The 23,765-nt window shown below is 39.3% G+C and overlaps 1 protein-coding gene across 15 annotated transcripts in view; it reads right to left on the reverse strand.

Moving 5' to 3' along the window:
• Positions 1–23,765, reverse strand: part of Akt3 (AKT serine/threonine kinase 3) — a 282,222-nt gene that overhangs the window by 93,505 nt on the left and 164,952 nt on the right. For all 15 annotated transcript variants that reach the window (XM_039090632.2, XM_039090633.2, XM_039090628.2 and 12 more), the window contains one exon: positions 22,272–22,403. In XM_039090632.2, coding sequence (XP_038946560.1) covers positions 22,272–22,403 — 132 coding nt within the window. The remainder of the gene's footprint in view (positions 1–22,271; positions 22,404–23,765) is intronic.

Here is a 23,765-nt window from a genome sequence, read left to right on the forward strand (position 1 = left end):
GAAGAAGGGAGGTAATGGAACCTCTACAGTCTGCTTAAACAAATGCCTTGCTACCTCAACGACACCTTTGGCAAATAAATGTTAGGTCATAAAGAAAGAGATGGAGAACAAAACATCATGTCACTGAATTACATTTACTATCTTACAAAAATATTTGACCTTTGTTTATACGTAGAAGAAAAATGAGAAACAGATTTATCAAAGAAGCTAATATTCTAAGGCCATTTTGGCAAAGGGCTACCAACTGTGTATGAACAAAAAGTAAAGTGAATTAACAATGTAGCAATTAAAGCTAATTAAGCTAAGAATGAGCAAACTGCTTCAGTCTTATTTATAGTAGCCAAGCTTTACTGTTCAAACAATTTGAAAGTCATTGCCACAGTATATCATTATGCCTGAATTAATAATTAGCACTTTAAGAGAAAAAAGAAATGACACAAAAACGTATAACTTTTAAACCCATTAGTACATAGCACAATGGTTACCATACAGCAAGTACTTAATGCTTGAACTGGAGGCCAAGAAGTCACAAGCTCATTCATTCAACCATTACTACAACTCTGAAGAACTTTCTAGGTCTAATTTACACACTGGAGACAGCCTTGGACAAAGAAACAGAGATCGTTCTAATCAGTCAAACTGTGGTCAGTATTAATGGACAAAACCAAGTAGGTATTAAATTATAATCATCATAAAAAATATGAATTACACGAAACATATAACTGAGCAAGTGATACACAGAACTAAACCAATTGATTTAAAAATTCCATGCAGTACACGTAAAAAACGTTCACGTCAGCTTCCCGACATGTGCCAGATCAGCAGCCCAACACCCTCCCATGCCCTAGAGCCTGTCTCCTCTAGAAGGTCCACAGAAATCAAGCACAGAGGTGAGACTCACTCCTGCCCAAATTCCCAAGCCAACTGGGACACCCACAGAGCCCAGCTGACAAGGGACCTACCTGCCCTGCCAAGCTCCACCTTCTTTCCAGTCTCCTTCCCCACCCAGGTCAGATCAGTGACCCAATACTGTCCCACACCCTACAGACTTCCCTGATGCCCAGGAGGTCTGAAGTAACCAGCAACACAGGAGGCCTACCTTTACCAGGGGCAAGGTCCTTACAGGCTGCATTTCCATCTACGACTTGGGTAGATCCTGCCCCTGGAGCCCAAAGCCTTCTTGTCTCCCAGGTTTGCCCTAGCCAGGAACAGAGGAGGTCTACACTAACCACAGATAGAGGAGGCCCCCCTAACAAGAGACAACAGTGACTGCCTCCCAGGAGACTAGCTCTAACCCAGGTCACAGAACTCTATCTTCCTCCAGAGAGGCTGACTCCAGTAAAAAGCACCCAGGCCAGTTAACAACACCAGAGAACCAGAAGGCAAGTTCAAGAACATAATTTACCACCATCAGAACTCAGTTCTGACACCACAGCAAGCCCTGGACACACACCTAAAAAGCAAGATTCTGACCTAACATACCATCTCATGAAGATGAAAGAGGCCTTTGAGAGGGTGGATATATTATTTGGGTCTATTATGAAGGGTGTCGTTTCCCTAATTTCTTTCTCGGCTTGTTTCCCTTTTGTGTAGAGGAAGGCTACTGATTTATTTGAGTTAATTTATACCCAGCCACTTTGCTGAAGTTGTTTATCAGCCTTAGTAGTTCTCTGGTGGAACTTTTGGGATCACTTAAATATACTATCATGTCATCTGCAAATAGTGATATTTTGACCTCTTCTTTTCCAATCTGTATCCCCTTGACCTCCTTTTGTTGTCTGATTGCTCTGGCTACACCTTCAAGGACTATATTAAATAAGTAGGGAGAGAGTGGGCAGCCTTGTCTAGTCCCTGATTTTAGTGGAATAGCTTCAAGTTTCTCTCCATTTAGTTTAATGTTAGCAACTGGTTTGCTGTATATGGCTTTTACTATGTTTAGGTATGGGCCTTGAATTCCTATTCTTTCCAGGACTTTTATCATGAAAGGGTGCTGAATTTTTTCAAATGCTTTCTCAGCATCTAATGAAATGACCATGTGGTTTTGTTCCTTCAGTCTGTTTATATAATGGATCATGTTGATAGTTTTCCGTATATTAAACCATCCCTGCATGCCCGGGATGAAGCCTACTTGATCATGGTGGATAATTGTTTTCATGTGCTCTTGGATTCGGTTTGCCATAATTTTATTGAGTATTTTTGCATCGATATTGATAAGGGAAATTGGTCTGAAGTTCTCTTTCTTTGTTGGGTCTTTATGTGGTTTAGGTATAGGAGTAATTGTGGCTTCATAGAAGGAATTCAGTAGTGCTCCATCGGTTTCAATTTTGTGGAATAGTTTGGATAGTATTGGTATGAGGTCTAATATGAAGGTCTGATAGAATTCTGCACTGAACCCGTCTGGACCTGGGCTCTTTTTGGTTGGGAGACCTTTAATGACTGCTTCTATTTTGTTAGGAGTTATGTGGTTGTTTAAATGGTTTATCTGTTCCTGATTTAACTTTGGTACCTGCTATCTGTCTAGGAAATTGTCCATTTCTTGCAGATTTTCAAGTTTTGTTGAATGTAGGCTTTTGTAGTAGGATCTGATTTTTTTTTAATTTCCTCTGATTCTGTAGTTATGTCTCCCTTTTCATTTCTGATTTTGTTAATTTGGACACACTCTCTGTGTCCTGTCGTTATTCTGGCTAAGGGTTTATCTATCTTGTTGACTTTCTCAAAGAACCAACTTTTGGTTCTGTTGATTCTTTCTATGGTCCTACCTCGGTGTGATTTTAACCAAGCAAGTAAAAGATCTGTATGATAAGAACTTCAAGCCTCTGAAGAAAGAAAGTGAAGACCTCAGAAGATAGAAAGATCTCCCATGCTCATGGATTGGCAGGATTAACATAGTAAAAATGGCCATTTTACCAAAAGCGATCTACAGATTCAATGCAATCCCCATCAAAATACCAATCCAATTCTTCAAGGAGTTAGACAGAACAATTTGCAAATTCATCTGGAATAACAAAAAAACCCAGGATAGCTAAAACTATCCTCAACAATAAACGGATTTCTGGGGGAATCACTATCCCTAAACTCAAGCAGTATTACAAAGCAATAGTGATAAAAACTGCATGGTACTGATACAGAGACAGACAGAGAAACCAGTGGAATAGAATTGAAGACCCAGAAATGAACCCACATACCTATGGACACTTGATTTTTGAGAAAGGAGCCAAAACCATCCAATGGAAAAAAGATAGCATTTTCAGCAAATGGTGCTGGTTCAACTGGAGGTCAGCATGTAGAAGAATGCAGATCGATCCATGCTTATCGCCCTGTACAAAGCTTAAGTCCAAGTGGATCAAGGACCTCCACATCAAACCAGATACATTCAAACTAATAGAAGAAAAAGTGGGGAAGCATCTCAAACACATGGGCACTGGAGAAAATTTCCTTAACAAAACACCAATGGCTTATGCTCTAAGATCAAGAATCGACAAATGGGATCTTATAAAACTGCAAATCTTCTGTAAGGCAAAGGACACTATTGTTAGGACAAAATGGCAACCAACAGATTTGGAAAAGATCTTTACCAATCCTACAACAGATAGAGGGCTTATATCCAAAATATACAAAGAACTCAAGAAGTTAGACGGCAGGGAGTCAAATAATCCTATTAAAAATGGGGTTCAGAGCTAAACAAAGAATTCACAGCTGAGGAATGCCAAATGGCTGAGAAACGCCTAAAGAAATGTTCAACATCTTTAGTCATAAGGGAAATGGAAATCAAAAGAACCCTGAGATTCCACCTCACACCAGTCAGAATGGCTAAGATCAAAAATTCAGGTGACAGCAAATGCTGGCGAGGATATGGAGAAAAAGGGACCCTCTTCTAATTGTTGGTGGAATTGCAGACTGGTACAACCATTCTGGAAATCAGTCTAGAGGTTCCTCAGAAAATTGACATTGCACTACCTGAGGACCCAGCTATACTTCTCTTGGGCAAATACCCAAAAGATGCCCCAACATATAAGAAAGACACATGCTCCACTATGTTCATATCAGCCTTATTTATAATATAGCCAGAAGCTGGAAAGAACTCAGATGCCCATCAACAGAGGAATGGATACAGAAAATGTGGTACATCTACACAATGGGATATTACTTAGCTATGAAAAACAATGACTTCATGAAATTCATAGGCAAATGGATGGAACAAGAAAATATCATCCTGAGTGAGGTAACCCAATCACAGAAAAACACACATGATATACACTCACTGATAAGTGGCTGTTAGCCCAAATGCTTGAATTACGCTAGATGCACAGAACACATGAAACTCAAGAAGGATGACCAAAAATGTGAATGCTTCACTCCTTCTTTAAAAGGGGAACAAGAATACCCTTGGCAGGGAATAGGGAGGCAAAGATTAGAACAGAGGCAGAAGGAACACCCATTCAGAGCCTGCCCCACATGTGGCCGATACATATACATCCACCAAACTAGATAAGATGGATGAAGCAAAGAAGTGCAGGCTGACAGGAACTGGATGTAGACCTCTCCTGAAGACACAGCCAGGATACAGCAAATGCAGAGGCGAATGCCAGCAGTAAACCACTGAACTGAGAATAGGTCCCCCGTTGAAGGAATCAGAGAAAGAACTGGAAGAGCTTGAAGGGGCTCGAGACCCCATATGAACAACAATGCCAAGCAACCAGAGCTTCCAGGGACTAAGCCACTACCCAAAGTCTATACATGGACTGACCCTGGACTCTGACCTCATAGGTAGCAATGAATAGCCTAGTTAGAGCACCAGTGTAAGGGGAAGCCCTTGGTCCTGCCACAACTGAACCCCCAGTGAATGTGATTGTTGTGGGGAGGGTGGTAATGGAGGGAGGATGGGGAGGGGAAGCCCATATTGAAGAGGAGGGGGGGGGCTAGGGGGATGTTGGCCCAGAAACTGGGAATGGGAATAACAATCAAAATGTAAGTAAGAAATACTCAAGTTAATAAAGATAAAAAAAAAGGATGGCTATATATAAACTCCCTTAAAGAAATACAAGTAAAACATGGGCAATCAGAGTTACAAGCCCTTAAAGAAGAAATACAGTAAAATTCAATGAAGCAGGTGAAGGAATTGAACAAAATGGCCCAAGACCTAAAACTGTATATAAACAATAAAGAAAACACAAATGGAGGCAACCCTGGAAATGGAAAACCTAAGAAAGAGATCAGGAGTTACAGATGTAAGCATCACCATCAGAGTAAGATATAGAGAAAATCTCAGCCATAGAAAATACCATAGAAGATATTGATATATCAGTCAGAGAAAATACAAAGTATAAAAAGCTCCTAACACAAAAAATATTCAGAAAATTCAGGACACAAGGAAAAGATCGAACCAAGAAAAATAGGAATAAAAGAGGGTGAAGATTCCCAGTTCAAAAGTCCAGAAACATCTCCAACAAAGTCATAGAAGAAAAGTTCCCTAACCTAAAGGAAGAGATGGCCATAAATATATAAGAAGCCAAAACACCAAATAGTTGGATCAAAAAAGAAAATCCTCCCATCTCGTAATAATCAAAACACTAAATGCAAAAAGCAAAGAAAGAATATTAAAAGCTGTAAGGAAAAGGGCTAAGTGACATAACGGCAGACCTATCAGAACTATATCAGACTTCTCAATAGAGACTCTAAAACCCAGAATAGACCCTAAGAGAACACAAATGCCAGCCAAGGCTACTATGCCCAGCAAAACTCTCAATCACCATCAATGGAGAAACCAAGATATTCCATGGGAAAAAAAAACAAAAAAACCGTAACCAGTATCTTTGTAGTAATCCAGCCCTACAAAAGATACTGGAAGGAAAACTCTAACACAAGGAGAGTAACTGAACCCAAGAAAACATAAGAAATGAAACATTTTAAGTAAAAAAAAAAAAAACCAATCTTAGAAAATCACTCACACACACACACACACACACACACACACACACACACACACATACACAAACACACACACACACAATATACCACCTCCAATATAAAAAAATAAAAGGGGCGGATCCCGGACCGCAGCAGCTCTCTGCTCCCAGGCCCCGTGAGAGAGAGAGACCCAACCGCCTGGTCAGGTGGGCACTCCTGAGGCTGCAGAGCGGAAGAGACCACCAACACTGCTCACCCCTGCCCACATCCCTGGCCCAAGAGGAAACTGTATAAGGCCTCTGGGCTCCCGTGTGGGAGGACCCAGGAGCAGCAGGACCCCTGCCTGAGACACCACCGGAACCTGAAGGAAACAGACCGGATAAACATTTCTCTGCACCCAAATCCCGTGGGAGGAAGAGCTAAAACTTCAGAGAGGCAGACAAGCCTGGGAAACCAGAAGAGACTGCTCTCTGCACACACATCTCGGACGCCAGACGAAAAAGCCAAAGACCATCTGGAACCCTGGTGCACTGAAGCTCCCGGAAGGGGCGGCACAGGTCTTCCTGGTTGCTGCCGCTGCAGAGAGCCCGTGGGCAGCACCCCACGAGCGAACTTGAGCCTCGGGACCACAGGTAAGACCAACTTTTCTGCTGCAAGAAAGCTGCCTGGTGAACTCAAGACACAGGCCCACCGGAACAGCTGAAGACCTGTAGAGAGGAAAAACTACACACCCGAAAGCAGAACACTCTGTCCCCATAACTGACTGAAAGAGAGGAAAACAGGTCTACAGCACTCCTGACACACAGGCTTATAGGACAGTCTAGCCACTGTCAGAAATAGCAGAACAAAGTAACACTAGAGATAATCTGATGGCGAGAGGCAAGCGCAGGAAACCAAGCAACAGAAACCAAGACTACATGGCACCATCGGAGCCCAATTCTCCCATCAAAACAAACATGGAATATCCAAACACACCAGAAAAGCAAGATCTAGTTTCAAAATCATTTTTGATCATGATGCTGGAGGACTTCAAGAAAGACGTGAAGAACTCCCTTAGAGAACAAGTAGAAGCCTACAGAGAGGAATCGCAAAAATGCCTAAAAGAATTCCAGGAAAACATGAATAAACAAGTAGAAGCCCATAGAGAGAAGACACAAAAATCCCTGAAAGAATTCCAGGAAAACATAAATAAATAAGTAGAAGCCCATAGAGAGGAGACACAAAAATCCCTGAAAGAATTCCAGGAAAACACAATCAAACAGTTGAAGGAATTAAAAATGGAAATAGAAGCAATCAAGAAAGAACACATGGAAACAACCCTGGATATAGAAAACCAAAAGAAGAGACAAGGAGCTGTAGATACAAGCTTCACCAACAGAACACAAGAGATGGAAGAGAGAATCTCAGGAGCAGAAGATTCCATAGAAATCATTGACTCAACTGTCAAAGATAATGTAAAGCGGAAAAAGCTACTGGTCCAAAACATACAGGAAATCCAGGACTCAATGAGAAGATCAAACCTAAGGATAATAGGTATAGAAAAGAGTGAAGACTCCCAGCTCAAAGGACCAGTAAATATCTTCAACAAAATCATAGAAGAAAACTTCCCTAACCTAAAAAAAGAGATACCCATAGACATACAAGAAGCCTACAGAACTCCAAATAGATTGGACCAGAAAAGAAACACCTCCCGTCACATAATTGTCAAAACACCAAACGCACAAAATAAAGAAAGAATATTAAAAGCAGTAGGGGAAAAAGGTCAAGTAACATATAAAGGCAGACCTATCAGAATCACACCAGACTTCTCGCCAGAAACTATGAAGGCCAGAAGATCCTGGACTGATGTCATACAGACCCTAAGAGAACACAAATGCCAGCCCAGGTTACTGTACCCAGCAAAACTCTCAATTAACATTGATGGAGAAACCAAGATATTCCATGACAAAACCAAATTTATACAATATCTTTCTACAAATCCAGCACTACAAAGGATAATAAATGGTAAAGCCCAACATAAGGAGGCAAGCTATACCCTAGAAGAAGAAAGAAACTAATCGTCTTGGCAACAAAACAAAGAGAATGAAAGCACACAAACATAACCTCACTTCCAAATATAAATATAACGGGAAGCAATAATCACTATTCCTTAATATCTCTCAATATCAATGCCCTCAACTCCCCAATAAAAAGACATAGATTAACAAACTGCATACGCAACGAGGACCCTGCATTCTGCTGCCTACAGAAAACACACCTCAGAGACAAAGACAGACACTACCTCAGAGTGAAAGGCTGGAAAACAACTTTCCAAGCAAATGGTCAGAAGAAGCAAGCTGGAGTAGCCATTCTAATATCAAATAAAATCAATTTTCAACTAAAAGTCATCAAAAAAGATAAGGAAGGACACTTCATATTCATCAAAGGAAAAATCCACCAAGATGAAGTCTCAATCCTAAATATCTATGCCCCAAATACAAGGGCACCTACATACGTAAAAGAAACCTTACTAAAGCTCAAAACACACATTGCACCTCACACAATAATAGTGGGAGATTTCAACACCCCACTCTCATCAATGGACAGATCATGGAAACAGAAATTAAACAGAGATGTAGACAGACTAAGAGAAGTCATGAGCCAAATGGACTTAACGGATATTTATAGAACATTCTATCCTAAAGCAAAAGGATATACCTTCTTCTCAGCTCCTCATGGTACTTTCTCCAAAATTGACCATATAATTGGTCAAAAAACGGGCCTCAACAGGTACAGAAAGATAGAAATAATCCCATGCGTGCTATCGGACCACCACAGCCTAACACTGGTCTTCAATAACAATAAGGGAAGAATGCCCACATATACGTGGAAATTGAACAATGCTCTACTCAATGATAACCTGGTCAAGGAAGAAATAAAGAAAGAAATTAAAAACTTTTTAGAATTTAATGAAAATGAAGGTACAACATACCCAAACTTATGGGACACAATGAAAGCTGTGCTAAGAGGAAAACTCATAGTGCTGAGTGCCTGCAGAAAGAAACAGGAAAGAGCATATGCCAGCAGCTTGACAGCACACCTAAAAGCTCTAGAACAAAAAGAAGCAAATACACCCAGGAGGAGTAGAAGGCAGGAAATAATCAAACTCAGAGCTGAAATCAACCAAGTAGAAACAAAAAGGACCATAGAAAGAATCAACAGAACCAAAACTTGGTTCTTTGAGAAAATCAACAAGATAGATGAACCCTTAGCCAGACTAACGAGAGGACACAGAGAGTGTGTCCAAATTAACAAAATCAGAAATGAAAAGGGAGACATAACTACAGATTCAGAGGAAATTCAAAAAATCATCAGATCTTACTATAAAAACCTATATTCAACAAAACTTGAAAATCTTCAGGAAATGGACAATTTCCTAGACAGATACCAGGTATCGAAGTTAAATCAGGAACAGATAAACCAGTTAAACAACCCCATAACTCCTAAGGAAATAGAAGCAGTCATTAAAGGTCTCCCAACCAAAAAGAGCCCATGTCCAGACGGGTTTAGTGCAGAATTATATCAAACCATCATAGAAGACCTCATACCAATATTATCCAAACTATTCCACAAAATTGAAACAGATGGAGCCCTACCGAATTCCTTCTATGAAGCCACAATTACTCTTATACCTAAACCACACAAAGACACAACAAAGAGAACTTCAGACCAATTTCCCTTATGAATATCGACGCAAAAATACTCAATAAAATTCTGGCAAACCGAATTCAAGAGCACATCAAAACAATCATCCACCATGATCAAGTAGGCTTCATCCCAGGCATGCAGGGATGGTTTAATATACGGAAAACCATCAACGTGATCCATTATATAAACAAACTGAAAGAACAGAACCACATGATCATTTCATTAGATGCTGAGAAAGCATTTGACAAAATTCAACACCCCTTCATGATAGAAGTCCTGGAAAGAATAGGAATTCAAGGCCCATACCTAAACATAGTAAAAGCCATATACAGCAAACCAGTTGCTAACATTAAACTAAATGGAGAGAAACTTGAAGCAATCCCACTAAAATCAGGGACTAGACAAGGCTGCCCACTCTCTCCCTAATTATTCAATATAGTTCTTGAAGTTCTAGGCAGAGCAATCAGACAACAAAAGGAGATCAAGGGGATACAGATCGGAAAAGAAGAAGTCAAAATATCACTATTTGCAGACGACATGATAGTATATTTAAGTGATCCCAAAAGTTCCACCAGAGTACTACTAAAGCTGATAAACAACTTCAGCAAAGTGGCTGGGTATAAAATTAACTCAAATAAATCAGTTGCCTTCCTCTATACAAAAGAGAAACAAGCCGAGAAAGAAATTAGGGAAACGACACCCTTCATAATAGACCCAAATAATATAAAGTACCTCGGTGTGACTTTAACCAAGCAAGTAAAAGATCTGTACAATAAGAACTTCAAGACACTGAGGAAAGAAATTGAAGAAGACCTCAGAAGATGGAAAGATCTCCCATGCTCATGGATTGGCAGGATTAATATAGTAAAAATGGCCATTTTACCAAAAGCAATCTACAGATTCAATACAATCCCCATCAAAATACCAATCCAATTCTTCAAAGAGTTAGACAGAACAATTTGCAAATTCATCTGGAATAACAAAAAACCCAGGATACCTAAAGCTATCCTCAACAATAAAAGGACTTCAGGGGGAATCACTATCCCTGAACTCAAGCAGTATTACAGAGCAATAGTGATAAAAACTGCATGAAATTGGTACAGAGACAGACAGATAGACCAATGGAATAGAATTGAAGACCCAGAAATGAACCCACACACCTATGGGCACTTGATTTTTGACAAAGGAGCCAAAACCATCCAATGGAAAAAAGATAGCATTTTCAGCAAATGGTGCTGGTTCAACTGGAGGGCAACATGTAGAAGAATGCAGATCGATCCATCCTTATCACCCTGTACAAAGCGCTTAAGTCCAAGTGGATCAAGGACCTCCACATCAAACCAGACACACTCAAACTAATAGAAGAAAAACTAGGGAAGCATCTGGAACACATGGGCACTGGAAAAAATTTCCTGAACAAAACACCAATGGCTTATGCTCTAAGATCAAGAATCGACAAATGGGATCTCATAAAACTGCAAAGCTTCTGTAAGGCAAAGGACACTGTGGTTAGGACAAAACGGCAACCAACAGATTGGGAAAAGATCTTTACCAATCCTACAACAGATAGAGGCCTTATATCCAAAATATACAAAGAACTCAAGAAGTTAGACCGCAGGGAAACAAATAACCCTATTAAAAAATGGGGTTCAGAGCTAAACAAAGAATTCACAGCTGAGGAATGCCGAATGGCTGAGAAACACCTAAAGAAATGTTCAACATCTTTAGTCATAAGGGAAATCCAAATCAAAACAACCCTGAGATTTCACCTCACACCAGTGAGAATGGCTAAGATCAAAAACTCAGGTGACAGCAGATGCTGGCGAGGATGTGGAGAAAGAGGAACACTCCTCCATTGTTGGTGGGATTGCAGACTGGTAAAACCATTCTGGAAATCAGTCTGGAGGTTCCTCAGAAAATTGGACATTGAACTGCCTGAGGATCCAGCTATACCTCTCTTGGGCATATACCCAAAAGATGCCTCAACATATAAAAGAGACACATGCTCCACTATGTTCATCGCAGCCTTATTTATAATAGCCAGAAACTGGAAAGAACCCAGATCCCCTTCAACAGAGGAATGGATACAGAAAATGTGGTACATCTACACAATGGAATATTACTCAGCTATCAAAAACAACGAGTTTATGAAATTCGTAGGCAAATGGTTGGAACTGGAAAATATCATCCTGAGTGAGCTAACCCAATCACAGAAAGACATACATGGTATGCACTCATTGATAAGTGGCTATTAGCCCAAATGCTTGAATTACCCTAGATCCCTAGAACAAACGAAACTCAAGACGGATGATCAAAATGTGAATGCTTCACTCCTTCTTTAAATGAGGAAAAAGAATACCCTTGGCAGGGAAGGGAGAGGCAAAGATTAAAACAGAGACTGAAGGAACACCCATTCAGAGCCTGCCCCACATGTGGCCCATACATATACAGCCACCCAATTAGACAAGATGGATGAAGCAAAGAAGTGCAGACCGACAGGAGCCAGATGTAGATCGCTCCTGAGAGACACAGCCAGAATACAGCAAATACAGAGGCGAATGCCAGCAGTAAACCACTGAACTGAGAATAGGTCCCCCGTTGAAGGAATCAGAGAAAGAACTGGAAGAGCTTGAAGGGGCTCGAGACCCCAAAAGTACAACAATGTCAAGCAACCAGAGCTTCCAGGGACTAAGCCACTACCTAAAGACTATACATGGACTGACCCTGGACTCTGACCCCATAGGTAGCAATGAATATCCTAGTAAGAGCACCAGTGGAAGGGGAAGCCCTGGGTCCTGCTAAGACTGAACCCCCAGTGAACTAGACTATGGGGGGAGGGCGGCAATGGGGGGAGGGTTGGGAGGGGAACACCCATAAGGAAGGGGAGGGGGGAGGGGGATGTTTGTCCGGAAACCGGGAAAGGGAATAACACTTGAAATGTATATAAGAAATACTCAAGTTAATAAAAAATAAAAATAAAAGGAATGAACAATCATCTGTCTTTAATAATTCTCAACATCAATGGACTTAACTCCCCCAATAAGATGACACAGGCTAACAGACTAGATATGTAAACAGTATCCAGCATTTTGCTGCATACAAGAAACATCATTCAGTGACTACTCAGTTTACCTCAGAGTAAAGGGTTGGAAAAAAGATTCCCAAGCAAATGGTCTCAAGAAACAAGTGGCAATTGCCATTCTAATATCCAATAAGATAGACTTTTAACTAAAAGTTATCAAAAAAGATGTGGAAAGACACTTCATATTCATCAAAGAAAAGATCCAAAAAAATCCCAACCCCCCCAAAAAAAAGTCTACTAAATCTCATAACACACATCGAATCTCACAACATTAAAAGTGGAAGACTTCAGCACCCCACTCTCACCAATGGATAGGTCATTGGAACAACAATTAAACAAATTAAACAGAAGCACAGAACCAAATGGATTTAACAGCTATCTACTGAATATTTCACCCTCAAACAAGAGAATACACGTTCTCGGCACCTCGTGGAACTTTCTCCAAAATTGACCATAAAATTGTACACAAAACAAGACTCAACAGATACAAGAAGAATCTAAAATTTATCATCCTGAATGAGGTAACCCAGACCCAAAATGAAAGGTATGGTTTGTACCCACTGATAAGTGGTATTAGCCAAAAAGCACAGAGTACCTAGGATACAACCCACAGACCCTATGAAATTTAACAAGCAGAAGTGTCTAAGAAAGGATGTTTCAATTCTACTTAGAAGGTGGAAAAAATAATCGCAAGAGACAGAGGGTGTGAGGGATCTGGGTGGGAGAGGGAGAGGAACAGGGTAACCATAGTCAAGTATGATGGGGGGAGGGAGGGCAGAAGAAAAACCCAGAGGGCCAGGAGAATAAATGGAAATATGTGGCCTTAGGGTGGGAGAGTGGTGGACCCTCTAGAAAGTACCAGAGATCCAGGAGGTGAGAGATTCTCAGAACTCAATGGGGGTGACCAAAAAGCCCAACAATGGGAAGAGGGAACTCTAAGGGTCCACCTCCCGTAGGTTCACAGGGCCTTAAGAGGAAGGACAGGGTTACCGACCCACAGTCAAAATTTCTGATCTGGAACTGTTCTTGTCTAAAAGAACTGCAGTGACAAAAATGGAGAAGACACTGAAGACAGGAGCCTAGCATGGCTGTCCTCTGAGAGGCTCTACCAGCAGCTGATTAAGACAAATGCAGATATCTACATTCAACCATTGGACTGAGGTCTGGGACCCTTGTGGTTGAATTAGGGGAAGGATTGAAGAAGTTGGAGGGGAGGGTGACCTCATAGGAAGACCAACAGTATCAACTAACCCAGACCAGAGGGAGTTCTCAGAGACTAAGCTACTGACCAGGCAGCACACATGGGTTGGTCTGAGACCCCTGGCACATATAAAGCAGAGGACTGCCTGGTCTGGCCTCAGTGGGAGAAGATGTGCCTAATCCTTTAGAGACTTGAGACCCAAGGGAAGAGAGAGCCCTGGTGGTGGTGGGAGGGTATTCTCATAGGCAAGGGGGCAGATGAGTAGGATGAGGAAGAGTGGGAGGGGCATGACTGTAAAAAGGGTGCAACGGCTGGAATATAAATGAATTTTTTCAAAAAAGAAATATGCTAATGATAATAAGGTATAAGACTGTTTTTTAACAAAAAGATTTCTTTTTTTTTTTTTTGGTTTTTTTTTTTTTTTTTTTTTTTCGGAGCTGGGGACCGAACCCAGGGCCTTGCGCTTCCTAGGTAAGCGCTCTACCACTGAGCTAAATCCCCAGCCCCACAACAAAAAAGATTTCTTTGTTCACAGATTTTACAGGCTAGTGAAGAATATAAATAAATAACCAACTTAATAAGTAATATACTTATTAGCAAGGGAGGGGTTTATATGCTATTATAAATAAGATAGAAAAGGAAAAACCAATACTACTGAAAAATGTAAGCTTGGCAGTGTGTGGTTCAATGGGAACTGCAGGGAATGGTGGATCACATGACGGGACCTACACTGTTCAGTTTACTAGTGCTCCACTGCCAAGAATAGTAAGAGACAAAGAACCCTCAAAGGGCTTACCCCAAAGTAGAAACAAGATGGCATTGACTAATGGGGGTGGTTTGAGGTATTTTAGATTTAAAATGAACTGAAATGTTCTAAAAGTTACATGCCTCAACTATGAAAAGAAATCCCTCTTTCTATGCAGCGAGAGAGATGTTACAGAGGGCTGACATTTACCTGCTGTGGGCTAGTGTGCTAAGCCTTCTGAGTCTGTACACTAGAGAAAGAATAAAACAGCAGTGAACAGAAAACCAACTTAATATTGGAAAATTATAATCTGGTACTTTAGAAAAATGGGGGATATTTCATTCTGTTTTGGTAAAACAGCTATATTCCACATAATATTTTTCTACCTAAGTTTGCAAATTTTTTGAAATTTTGTGACTTTTCCCCCTCTAAATTCTTTAATCTACTTAACCACATGTACACAGCCAAGCAAAGACATATAGAGGTAAAAGAAAATTCTTTGTTATGAATACATAATTAAGAGGTAATAAGATAGATCAATCTTAAATGTACTTTCTATCATAATTTATATTTAAGGTCAGAAAATTTCCCATTAATGCAAATTGAATGGTATTATACTCCACATACTAATTAATTTTTCTATGAAGATATGGTACATAAGCTAAGAAATAAACACAGATGCCAATAATTTTTAATTACAGTTAAAAGCAACATGTCAAAACAAGAAGTTAAAAATTAACAGTGAGAAAATTTTGTGGCTAAAACAATGCAATGCTTATTTAAAAGTTCATTTGCTATTGATGATTACAAATGAAGAATTTTAGAAGTACTAAGATTTAGAAGAGTAATATTCTTATAAAATTTCCCTTGAAATTCAGATTCCCATATAGTCAACCATCCTGAAATACTAAATAAGGAGTCTTTAAGTCAGATTTCTTTCAGGGAAAGAAGCTTCAGAGGGAGACTATTTCCTGAGGGCATGGGGTGCAATCATTCTCTCCAATTTTATCACTCATCCTCCAAGATATATGGTCTAAAATTCTTCCTTACTTTGCTCACTGTTTTATGACAGTTATGTTTTTTTGTTTGAGTGAGAGAGAAATAGAAGCAAAGAAAATAGCATGTTAAGTAAAAACAAACTAGGAAAACATGTTTACACTCTTAACAAAGACCCAAAGGTGACACTCGGGTTTATGATTATGACTTGTATTAGTAAACTGAACGTCACAGAATATAATTTCTCAAGCACAGATGAAACAGAGTATAATCCATATCTAGCTCCGAAAATAGTGGTCCTTTCTATTTCACAAGGCTGCCTCCTATCTTCAAATAGCTCAATACCTACATAACCAGATCTGTTCTATTCACATGATTTTCTGTATATTGACAATAAATAAGTCTCTAGAGACTAACTCTGTCACAGTCATTGTGTCTGAAAGCATTTACTCCTCCTTACCAGGAGAGCAGTCAGTGAGACTGAAGGAGAAGATGGATTAAGTATGGACAGAGGAGCAGGAGGGCAGAACTCACACAGTTTAATTAAAGCACAGGAACTTCCAAGGATCACTGTTTACTTGCTCACCATTTCCACAAGCCATGTGTTAGCAACCTAGCTCTACTTGCCTGCTTGCTTCTGAGGAAGACACAGCACACTTTCAAAGCTCTTAGATCATGGCCCTGCAGCTCCATCCTGAAAGATTGGTAAGGAACTAGATCCCAATTTGTAATATTTCTCTTCTCTTCTCTTCTCTTCTCTTCTCTTCTCTTCTCTTCTCTTCTCTTCTCTTCTTTCTCTTTTCTCCTTCTCCTTCTCCTCCTCCTTCCCTCCCTCCCCCCTCTCATTATTCCTTAATATCTCTCTCAAGATTTTTTTTACCTACTTGGAGAGGGGGGGAAGATTATGTGTATGCCAATGAGGATTACCTAGAGGAACCTAGAGGACACAGAGTTTAAAAGAACAGTCACAAACTTAAGTATTTTAAGGAACTTACAAAAGACACAAAGAAGTAGCTCAATGAATTTAAAGAAGAAGATCTTAAAGATAATAAATGCATGCCCAGGGAAACACGAATAGAAGGCTGGTAGAAATGAGGAAAACAATCCAGACTTTTAAAATGAAATTCAATAAAAAGAAACATCAAAGAGTACTCAAGTTAGAATGAAGATGGACTAGAAAAACCCAGTAATCCAACTAGAAAATTCAAAGGAAAACTGTATGCATAGACTAGATCAAGTAGAAGATAAACCTATCAGGCTTCAAAGATGAAGTAGAGAAATTGGAGCTGATATACAAAGAATAAAAATAATTTGAAAAACATAGAAAAGGGGCACACAGGAAATGTGGGATGCCATGAAAAGACTAAACCTTCTAATTATAGTGATAAGAGCAAAGAATCCCAGATAAATGATACAGACTAGATTTATAACAAACATTTCCTGAAACTAAGAAAAGTTATTAATAAAAACACAAGACAGACACAGAAGAACAAATAGACAAGACCAGAAAAGAGAATTCCTACAGCACATCATAGCTAAAATTCTAAGTATTTTAGCAAACAAAGAAAGTGAATTAAAAGTTGCAAGAGAGGGGGGAAAATCACATACAAAGAAAATTCTATTGGAGTAACATCTGATTTTCCAGTGGCAACTTTGAAAGCCAAAAGATCCTGGAACAATACATTCCAAGTCCTAAGACTATGACAGCAAACCTAAAATAATATACCCGGCAAAAATATCTGCCATGATTGAATGGGAAGCAAAAACTTTCCACAATATGAACAACCTAAAAACGTATATCCAACAAACAAAGTCTAAAGAAAAGAAGAAAAGTCTAGAACAGAACTGAGAAATAAGCATAACCACAAGACTGAAGATCCTGTGGTCACACCACCAGACACCACCATAATAATTACTAAACAAGGCACCACGAGAACACAGTAACAACACCAAAACCTACATATGATGACTCCAATCATACACCCTTCAATAGTAACATTAAGTATCAATGACCTCACATATCCAGTTATTTATACAGGCTGACTGAGTGCATCATGAAAGGAAATCCATCTGTTGTCGACAAGAAACACATCTTGGGTTTAAAGTTAAGGTATGCCTTAGAGGAAAAGAATGGACAAAAGAACTCCAAACAGAACCAGGAAATTAAGGAGGCATCCCTATTCTAATACCTGACAAAATCTACTTCGAACTTAATCAGAAGAGAGAAGAAAGACACTTCGTTGTAATAAATAGAACGGTTAACTAAGAAGGCATTACTGCCCTAAATATATGCATAAATATATGTATATGCATCAAGCTCTAATCTACCCAATTTTATATAAAAAAGTACTAATGAATTTAAATACCCAGATTATGAACCCATTAATAGTGGTGATTTTGGTACCTAATTGTCTACAATAGACAGGTCAGCTGTACAACAACAGAAAACCCCATCAGATTTAAATGACATTATACATCAAATGGACTTAATAGCTATCTATCAAATATCAAAGAATATACATTCTATTCACCAGCACACAAAACTTCTCTAAAATAGACTATACACTGATATACAAAACAAATATTTACAAAATCAAAAGATTGAAATAATTCCATGTTATATGACATTATGCAATAAAATTTAAAATTGACACCAAAATCCAGTGCGTGCACAAACTCAGAGATAAAACAACGAATTACTGAATAATAAAAGAATCCAGTAAGAAAAAAAACAAGAAAGAAAAAAATATTTCCTGGACCTAAATGAAAGTGAAAATACAACACAACATCTCTAGTACTTATTGGAAGCAACCCTGTCAGAGAAATGGATAGCTCAAAGGGCCAACATTAAAAGTGAGAGCTCAGAAAACAATGACCTAGTGACACAACTCAATAATTTGGAAGGAATGAAGGAAGGAAGGAAGGAAGGAAGGAAGGAAGGGAGGGAGGGAGGGAGGGAGGGAGGGAGGGAGGGAGGGGGAAGTCCACATTAATAGAATCAGAAATGAACAGGAAAACACTATAAGAGATAACAAGGAAATTAATGAAATAAGGGAATATTTTTAAAAACTAGAGACCAACATTCCTAATGAATAGATTAAAAAAGAGCTCAATAATATACTTACAAACCAAATACAAACCTAAGCGTCAAGAAGATTATCAACTATTACCAAGTTGCCTTTGAGATGTAGGTTACACACGTCAATAAACATAGACAATAGACATGGGTAGTCCCTGGACCTGTGAAGTGGATCTCTGAGCTCAAGGCTTACAAAGTGAGTTCTAGGACAGCCATACTAACACAGAGCAACCTTGTCTCAAAAACACCAATTAAAAAAAATTAATAAACCTCATAAATGGACTTAAAGACAAAACACATACACAATTATCTCAAAAGATACAGAAAAGATCTCTGATAAAATCCAACGTGCCTGCATAATAAAAGTCCTAGAAAAAAAATAGGACTACAGGTAACATACTTCAACATAAAAGCTATTGTCCTGACTTACTTTTGTGTCAACCTAACAACCTCAGTTAGTCATCAGTGAGGACTTAGAAAATGCTTCCATAAGATCAGGTTGTAGGCAAGCCTGTAGAGCATTTTCTTAATCAGTGATTGGGAGGGAGGGCTCAGTCCACTGTGAGGGGCCACCCCTGGGCTATAGAGTAGTTGGGTCTAAAAGAAAGCAGGCTGAGGGTCATGTGGAAAAAGTCAATAAGCAGCACTCCCCCATGGCCTCTACGTCAGCTCTTGACTCCAGGTTCCAGTCCTGCTTGAGCTCCTGTCCTGATTTCCTTCATGGTTGGACGATGATGCGCCCCCCACCCCCGCTTTTCCCCCTAATCTGCTTTTGGGCATAATGTTTCATCACAGCAATAGTAACTCTGGCTAAAAGAGCTATAAATAAGAAACCCACAGTCAATAACGTTCTAAATGGAGACAAACTTAAGGCCACTCCACTAAAGAAAGGAATGACACTGAGATAAATGCTTGCCCCACTCACTCCTTAACTCTGTACATGAAGCATTTAGCTGGAGCAATTAGGCAAGAGGAGAAAATTAAAGATCCAAAATTAAAAGAAAAAGTCAAATAAAGTCAAATATATCATCCTTACGTGCACACAGCATACCGTATAAGAAATTCCAAAAATTCAACCAAAAAACTTCTAGAAATAATTAACAAGTTCAGAATGGAGAAAGAAGGACAAAGAATCAACTTGTACCAAACAATTGCTTTTCTGTACACCAACAACAAATAACACAGAGAAAGAGGTCATGGATACACTCCCATTCACAGCAGCCTGAAAAAAATATCTAAAAGCTATTATGCTGCTGACACAAAAATAAACATATAGAACATTGTGACAAGATTAAAAACCCAAACACATGTGTAGCAGAGCATGGCATTGTCCAGCATCAATAGGAGGAGAGGCCCTTAGTCCTATAAAGGCTCATTTCCACAGTGTACGGGAATGCCAGGGCATTGAGCTGGGAGTGGGTGGGTGGGAGTGGGAGCATCCTCATAGAAGCAGAAGATAAGGGGGGATGGGAGAGGGTTGGTAAAGGAGATAACATTTGAAATGTGAATACATAAAATATCCAAGAAAAAGAAAAGAAAATATCATCCTGAGTGAGGTAACCCAGTCACAAAAGAACACACATGGTATGCACTCACTGATAAGTGGACATTAGCTCAAAAACTCGGATTACCCAAGATACAATTCACAGACCGTATGAAGCTCAAGAAGAAGGAAGACCAAAATGTAGATGTATCAGTCCTTCTTAGAAGGGGAAACAAAATACTCACAGGAGGAAATACAGGGACAAAGAGAGGAGCAAGGACTGAAGAAAAGGTCATCCAGAGACTGCCCCACCTGGGGATCCATCCTATAGGCAGCTACCAAACCCAGTCACTATTGCTGATGCCAAGAAGTGCTTGCTGACAGGAGCCTGGTATGGATGTCTCCTGAGAGGCTCTGCCAGAGCCTTACTGATACAGATTAAGATGCTTGCAGCCAACCATTGGACTGAGAACAGGGTCCCCAATGGAGGAGTTATAGAGAAAGGAATGAAGGAGCTGAAGGGGTTTGCAACCCCACAGGAAGAACAAAAATATCAACCAACCAGACCACTCAGAGCTCCCAGGGACTAAACCACCATCCAAGGCACAACACATGGAGCAATCCATGGCTCCAGCCACATGTGTAGCAGAGGATGGCATTGTCTGGCATCAAATGAAGGGAAACCCTTGGTCCTGTGAAGGCTCACTTGCCCAGTGTAGGGGAAGGGCAGGGCACTGAGGGGGGAGTAGGTGGATGGGAGTAGCAGCATCCCCATAGAGGGGGAGAGGAGACGGAAGAGGGGGAAACTGGGAAAGGGGATAACATTTGAAATATAAATACATAAACTATCCAATAAAAATAATGTAAAAACCAAACACATGAATACATATAATGTCAAACGTAATTTGACAAAGATGGCAAAGATGCTCTAGGAAATAATGACTCTTCATCAAATATTGCGGAGAAGCTGGATGTCTACATGCAAAAGATTGCAATTAGTCAAGCCTATCATATTGTACAAAAACAATCTCCAAATGGTTCACAAATTAAATGTGAAACCTGAAACAATGAAACTGGTAGAAGAAAAGAAGCAAATATTGATACAGATACAGGAAAGGACTTCCTGAATAGAACTCCCTGTGTCCGGAACTAAAGCCAGCAATTGATAACTGGGAGTTCCTAAGATTGAAAAGCTTCTACATAGATAAAGAAACAATCAACCAGGCTAAGAAGGGGCCCACAAACTTGGAATCTTTGCTAGATATACATCTGACAGAGGATTAAAAACTAAAATACATACAAATATAAAAAAAGAAGCTATCCAAATACAAATGACCCATTCAAAAGAAAAAGGGACCTGAGATCTAAACAAGAATTCTCGAAGGAAGACTAAGAAGCTAAGATAGTTCAGAAATGTCAAGATATTTTCTCGGTACCTAGCAACTAGGGAAATACAAGTCAAAACAACTTTGAGACTGAGTTTTCATGTAATCCCAATCAAAATGGCAAAGATCAAGAAAACAAAAGCAAAACTATAAAACCAACAGGTAACAAATGCTGGCTAGAACATGAGGAAAGGGGAGCCACACTCAGTGTTGGTGGGGACTGTTAACTGACGGAGCCACTTTGGAAAGCTAACAATTAACTAACCTACCACATGATCCATATAGACCACTTCTTGACACAGGTACAAAGGACTCCATCGTCCCCTCACAGATACTACTCAGTCATGCTGAAGGTCAGCCCTATGCAGAACAGCCTGGAAATGGAAACAGCCTAACATCCTCCCAACTGATGAAGAGATAATGAAAATCTGGCACATACACACTTTGAAAAAATAGTGAAAGCAACACCAATGCAATTAGTGATGTGGGTCACAAATGTATAGTTTAAAAGTTCCTCTAAATCTACAATGAAAACATTAACTCAAGAGAACAACACAGTTTCACCATGATTTATATACTAAAAACCTTAAAACTGACAGTTTATAATCAATTCTTTGCTGACTTCATGTAATCCCTATACCGCCACTCACAAGAATGAATGCAGAACTACAGAACGTTTAAGTCACTGGGTTTCATACTCAGTCACCTTTGCGATAATGACTTCTTTCTTCAGAATCTTCATAGCGTAGTATTTTCCACTTGCCTTCTCTCGAACCAAAATAACCTTCCCAAAAGTGCCTTTACCTAGCAGTTTCAAATAGTCAAAATCATTCATTGTCTGAAAAATATAAATTAGAAAGCCATGATGAAATAGGTGACACAATTTATTGCTATTCTGCTTGACTATACTTGCACCGTAAACTTGATACTGTTCCTACCAATTTCTAGACCAGTTTCAAATAAGAAAAAAAAAAATACTTCCATTAACTGTCTCTTCAGCAATCTGTGATACCAAAAATAATTTATGTAGTCTTCAGAGTTTGTAGATATTATTTTGAACCTAGAATTTCTCCATCAGTCATACCATTAGTTGAGTGACAAGGAATTTTTTTTTGAGTAAAATATTTAAGTTCTCAGGTTCTCTTGATTTAAATAGTGCTACCTCAGAAAAAGTGATATTTAAGAACACAATCATTTTAAAACATAACTAAGAAAACATTTTTTTAAAAAATAGGAGAAAAGAGTAAAAGACTGTAAATATCCAGGTAGATGGTCAGAAAGACAGACATAAAGATAAAACTTAGCAAGGCGATCTATGATCTATGGGCACTAAAGAGAATGTAAGAGCACAAAAGCTGTCTGGCAGTAAGTGCCACCAAGATGAAATGAGCAAATGCCCTAATCTCAAACTATAGCGGCTCACTGAGGAAGGGATAGGTGAGCTGAAGAGCCCCATTTAAGAACTGAATTTACAGTACAGTTTTACAATAAGGAAAAGTCCACAACATTTTATGGTAAGCGGCACAAATTCTACATAGTCTTCCTAAAAACTGAAATGGGAGAAACATTGTTCAATTCACACTATAAGGCCAGAATCAGTCTGATATTAAAACCAGACAAAGATACTGCAATAAAATTACAGATAACTGCCCTTCATGTACATACTTATAGAATTTAAAACATTTTATAAATGAATGCCTACATTAAATTTTAATATCCCTTGCCAATAATTTTGATAATTTTATCTAAATGTTAAATTTTAACATCTTAACATAATGTAGTTCAAAGGGAAAAGTAAATGTCAAAAAGAGAAGTTATGTATACTTACTAATTCAACTAAAATTAAGACATGTAGTTGCCCAAATGTAAAAAACAGTTACAAATACAAATAATAGATAACTAGACATATTTAATTCCACTAACAGCTTTAAATGCTCAGATGTTAAGGATCAACCTATCAGACTCCAAAATGGCTGTCTTATTCCTAGTAAGTAGTAATCTGTCTCTCACACCCACCCCTTTTCTCTCAATTTCTATCTGGCTGTCATTTTTAATAGATTTTTACAAAGATTATAGGTACATAGTTTCCCCCACTCCCTTTCTTCTTCCCAGCACCTCACTGTAACCTTCCCACTCTTCTGGAGCATTGGTTTGAGTCCCACACGGTGCTCACAACATTCTGTAGCTCCAGGTGTAGGGA

Source organism: Rattus norvegicus, chromosome 13, assembly GCF_036323735.1.
Source record: "Rattus norvegicus strain BN/NHsdMcwi chromosome 13, GRCr8, whole genome shotgun sequence".
NCBI lineage: Eukaryota > Metazoa > Chordata > Mammalia > Rodentia > Muridae > Rattus > Rattus norvegicus.